General features: G+C 55.2%; 1 protein-coding gene across 2 annotated transcripts in view; it reads left to right on the forward strand.

Annotated features, from left to right (window-relative positions):
* The window catches only part of emc4 (ER membrane protein complex subunit 4), a 9,562-nt gene that overhangs the window by 884 nt on the left and 3,678 nt on the right, over window positions 1-5,000 (forward strand). The window contains exons 2-3 of one of the 2 annotated variants that reach the window (XM_061252567.1): window positions 110-247; window positions 4,159-4,252. In XM_061252567.1, coding sequence (XP_061108551.1) covers window positions 147-247; window positions 4,159-4,252 — 195 coding nt within the window. In that variant the 5' untranslated portion in view covers window positions 110-146. Of the gene's footprint in view, window positions 1-108; window positions 248-4,158; window positions 4,253-5,000 lie in introns of those variants that run through there. The other variant, XM_061252569.1, reaches the window with a different exon arrangement.

Here is a 5,000-nt window from a genome sequence, read left to right on the forward strand (position 1 = left end):
GCTGCAATTCCTCTCTTGACCGTAAGAAGTTAGAAATGACCTATTGTGCCTTTAACTTGCATCGCATCAACGTTGAGATGGTGCAGTTGTGTGCTCTTCTTTGGAGCAGGTCTTTAGGCTTTGTTTCGGCTGAGCCTGCGGTTGCCATGGCGGCTGCGGGGGGGCAGGGGGGGGCGATGTCCGCACGCGGGGGAACAGGGGCCCGGCGGATGAAGTGGGCTCTGGAGCTGAGCCTGGGGGGCAGCAGGTCAGTGCAGCTGCTCAACACTGACCCTCACACCTACAGCCCAACACTGACCCTCACACCTACAGCCCAACACTGACCCTCACACCTACAGCCCAACACTGACCCTCACACCTACAGCCCAACACTGACCCTCACACCTACAGCCCAACACTGACCCTCACACCTACAGCCCAACACTGACCCTCACACCTACAGCCCAACACTAACCCTCACTCCTACAGCCCAACACTGACCCTCACACCTACAGCCCAACACTGACCCTCACACCTACAGCCCAACACTGACCCTCACACCTACAGCCCAACACTGACCCTCACACCTACAGCCCAACACTGACCCTCACACCTACAGCCCAACACTGACCCTCACACCTACAGCCCAACACTGACCCTCACACCTACAGCCCAACACTGACCCTCACACCTACAGCCCAACACTGACCCTCACACCTACAGCCCAACACTGACCCTCACACCTACAGCCCAACACTGACCCTCACACCTACAGCCCAACACTGACCCTCACACCTACAGCCCAACACTGACCCTCACACCTACAGCCCAACACTGACCCTCACACCTACAGCCCAACACTGACCCTCACACCTACAGCCCAACACTGACCCTCACACCTACAGCCCAACACTGACCCTCACACCTACAGCCCAACACTGACCCTCACACCTACAGCCCAACACTGACCCTCACACCTACAGCCCAACACTGACCCTCACACCTACAGCCCAACACTAACCCTCACACCTACAGCCCAACACTGACCCTCACACCTACAGCCCAACACTGACCCTCACACCTACAGCCCAACACTAACCCTCACACCTACAGCCCAACACTGACCCTCACACCTACAGCCCAACACTGACCCTCACACCTACAGCCCAACACTGACCCTCACACCTACAGCCCAACACTGACCCTCACACCTACAGCCCAACACTGACCCTCACACCTACAGCCCAACACTGACCCTCACACCTACAGCCCAACACTGACCCTCACTCCTACAGCCCAACACTAACCCTCACACCTACAGCCCAACACTGACCCTCACTCCTACAGCCCAACACTGACCCTCACACCTACAGCCCAACACTGACCCTCACACCTACAGCCCAACACTGACCCTCACACCTACAGCCCAACACTAACCCTCACACCTACAGCCCAACACTGACCCTCACTCCTACAGCCCAACACTAACCCTCACACCTACAGCCCAACACTGACCCTCACTCCTACAGCCCAACACTGACCCTCACACCTACAGCCCAACACTGACCCTCACTCCTACAGCCCAACACTAACCCTCACACCTACAGCCCAACACTGACCCTCACACCTACAGCCCAACACTGACCCTCACACCTACAGCCCAACACTGACCCTCACACCTACAGCCCAACACTAACCCTCACACCTACAGCCCAACACTGACCCTCACTCCTACAGCCCAACACTAACCCTCACACCTACAGCCCAACACTGACCCTCACTCCTACAGCCCAACACTGACCCTCACACCTACAGCCCAACACTGACCCTCACACCTACAGCCCAACACTGACCCTCACACCTACAGCCCAACACTGACCCTCACACCTACAGCCCAACACTAACCCTCACACCTACAGCCCAACACTGACCCTCACTCCTACAGCCCAACACTGACCCTCACACCTACAGCCCAACACTAACCCTCACACCTACAGCCCAACACTGACCCTCACTCCTACAGCCCAACACTAACCCTCACACCTACAGCCCAACACTGACCCTCACTCCTACAGCCCAACACTGACCCTCACACCTACAGCCCAACACTGACCCTCACACCTACAGCCCAACACTGACCCTCACACCTACAGCCCAACACTGACCCTCACACCTACAGCCCAACACTAACCCTCACACCTACAGCCCAACACTAACCCTCACACCTACAGCCCAACACTGACCCTCACACCTACAGCCCAACACTGACCCTCACACCTACAGCCCAACACTAACCCTCACACCTACAGCCCAACACTGACCCTCACACCTACAGCCCAACACTGACCCTCACACCTACAGCCCAACACTAACCCTCACACCTACAGCCCAACACTGACCCTCACACCTACAGCCCAACACTGACCCTCACACCTACAGCCCAACACTGACCCTCACACCTACAGCCCAACACTGACCCTCACACCTACAGCCCAACACTAACCCTCACACCTACAGCCCAACACTGACCCTCACACCTACAGCCCAACACTGACCCTCACACCTACAGCCCAACACTGACCCTCACACCTACAGCCCAACACTGACCCTCACACCTACAGCCCAACACTGACCCTCACACCTACAGCCCAACACTAACCCTCACACCTACAGCCCAACACTGACCCTCACACCTACAGCCCAACACTGACCCTCACACCTACAGCCCAACACTGACCCTCACACCTACAGCCCAACACTGACCCTCACACCTACAGCCCAACACTGACCCTCACACCTACAGCCCAACACTGACCCTCACACAGCCCAACACTGACCCTCACACCTACAGCCCAACACTGACCCTCACACCTACAGCCCAACACTGACCCTCACACCTACAGCCCAACACTGACCCTCACACCTACAGCCCAACACTGACCCTCACACCTACAGCCCAACACTGACCCTCACACCTACAGCCCAACACTGACCCTCACACCTACAGCCCAACACTAACCCTCACACAGCCCAACACTGACCCTCACACCTACAGCCCAACACTGACCCTCACACCTACAGCCCAACACTGACCCTCACTCCTACAGCCCAACACTGACCCTCACACCTACAGCCCAACACTGACCCTCACACCTACAGCCCAACACTGACCCTCACTCCTACAGCCCAACACTGACCCTCACACCTACAGCCCAACACTGACCCTCACTCCTACAGCCCAACACTGACCCTCACACCTACAGCCCAACACTGACCCTCACTCCTACAGCCCAACACTGACCCTCACACCTACAGCCCAACACTGACCCTCACTCCTACAGCCCAACACTGACCCTCACTCCTACAGCCCAACACTGACCCTCACACCTACAGCCCAACACTGACCCTCACACCTACAGCCCAACACTGACCCTCACACCTACAGCCCAACACTGACCCTCACACCTACAGCCCAACACTGACCCTCACACCTACAGCCCAACACTGACCCTCACACCTACAGCCCAACACTGACCCTCACACCTACAGCCCAACACTGACCCTCACACCTACAGCCCAACACTGACCCTCACTCCTACAGCCCAACACTGACCCTCACACCTACAGCCCAACACTGACCCTCACACCTACAGCCCAACACTGACCCTCACACCTACAGCCCAACACTGACCCTCACACCTACAGCCCAACACTGACCCTCACTCCTACAGCCCAACACTGACCCTCACACCTACAGCCCAACACTGACCCTCACACCTACAGCCCAACACTGACCCTCACACCTACAGCCCAACACTGACCCTCACACCTACAGCCCAACACTGACCCTCACACCTACAGCCCAACACTAACCCTCACACAGCCCAACACTGACCCTCACACCTACAGCCCAACACTGACCCTCACACCTACAGCCCAACACTGACCCTCACACCTACAGCCCAACACTGACCCTCACACCTACAGCCCAACACTAACCTTCACACCAACAGCCCAACACTAACCTTCACACCTACAGCCCAACACTAACCCTCACACAGCCCAACACTAACCTTCACAGTACTATAGGAACCCTGTGCCTGTGTTATTGAGTTATTGGGGATGGGGCGTGCCCAGCTGATCCCAGATGAGTGCACTGACAGGTCCTCTGTGCTACAGGAATCGAGGGGATGCTCTGTACCCTGTGGGATATTCGGACAAGCCGGTTCCTGACTCCAGTGTCCAAGAGACGGACAGAAATCTTGTGGAGAAGGCGAGCCCTTTTTTCACCACATTTTCCCAATACTTTCACTTCCCTGCCGTCGCTTCTGCTTGTATTCCCATGTGAGAGACGTGTCGCTGCGTAATACTGGTCTGTGACTGTAATACTGGGCTGTGACTGTGTGATACTGGTCTGTGACTGTAATACTGGGCTGTGACTGTAATACTGGGCTGTGACTGTAATACTGGTCTGTGACTGTAATACTGGTCTGTGTCTGTAATACTGGTCTGTGACTGTGATACTGGTCTGTGTCTGTAATACTGGTCTGTGACTGTAATACTGGTCTGTGACTGTAATACTGGCCTGTGTCTGTAATACTGGTCTGTGACTGTAATACTGGTCTGTGACTGTAATACTGGTCTGTGACTGTAATACTGGGCTGTGACTGTAATACTGGGCTGTGACTGTAATACTGGTCTGTGTCTGTAATACTGGTCTGTGACTGTAATACTGGGCTGTGACTGTAATACTGGGCTGTGACTGTAATACTGGTCTGTGACTGTAATACTGGTCTGTGACTGTGATACTGGTCTGTGACTGTAATACTGGGCTGTGTCTGTAATACTGGGCTGTGACTGTAATACTGGTCTGTGACTGTGATACTGGTCTGTGACTGTAATACTGGTCTGTGTCTGTAATACTGGGCTGTGACTGTAATACTGGTCTGTGACTGTAATACTGGTCTGTGTCTGTAATACTGGTCTGTGACTGTAATACTGGGCTGTGACTGTAATACTGG

The sequence above is a fragment of the Conger conger genome, chromosome 8, assembly GCF_963514075.1.
Source record: "Conger conger chromosome 8, fConCon1.1, whole genome shotgun sequence".
NCBI classification, from domain to species: domain Eukaryota; kingdom Metazoa; phylum Chordata; class Actinopteri; order Anguilliformes; family Congridae; genus Conger; species Conger conger.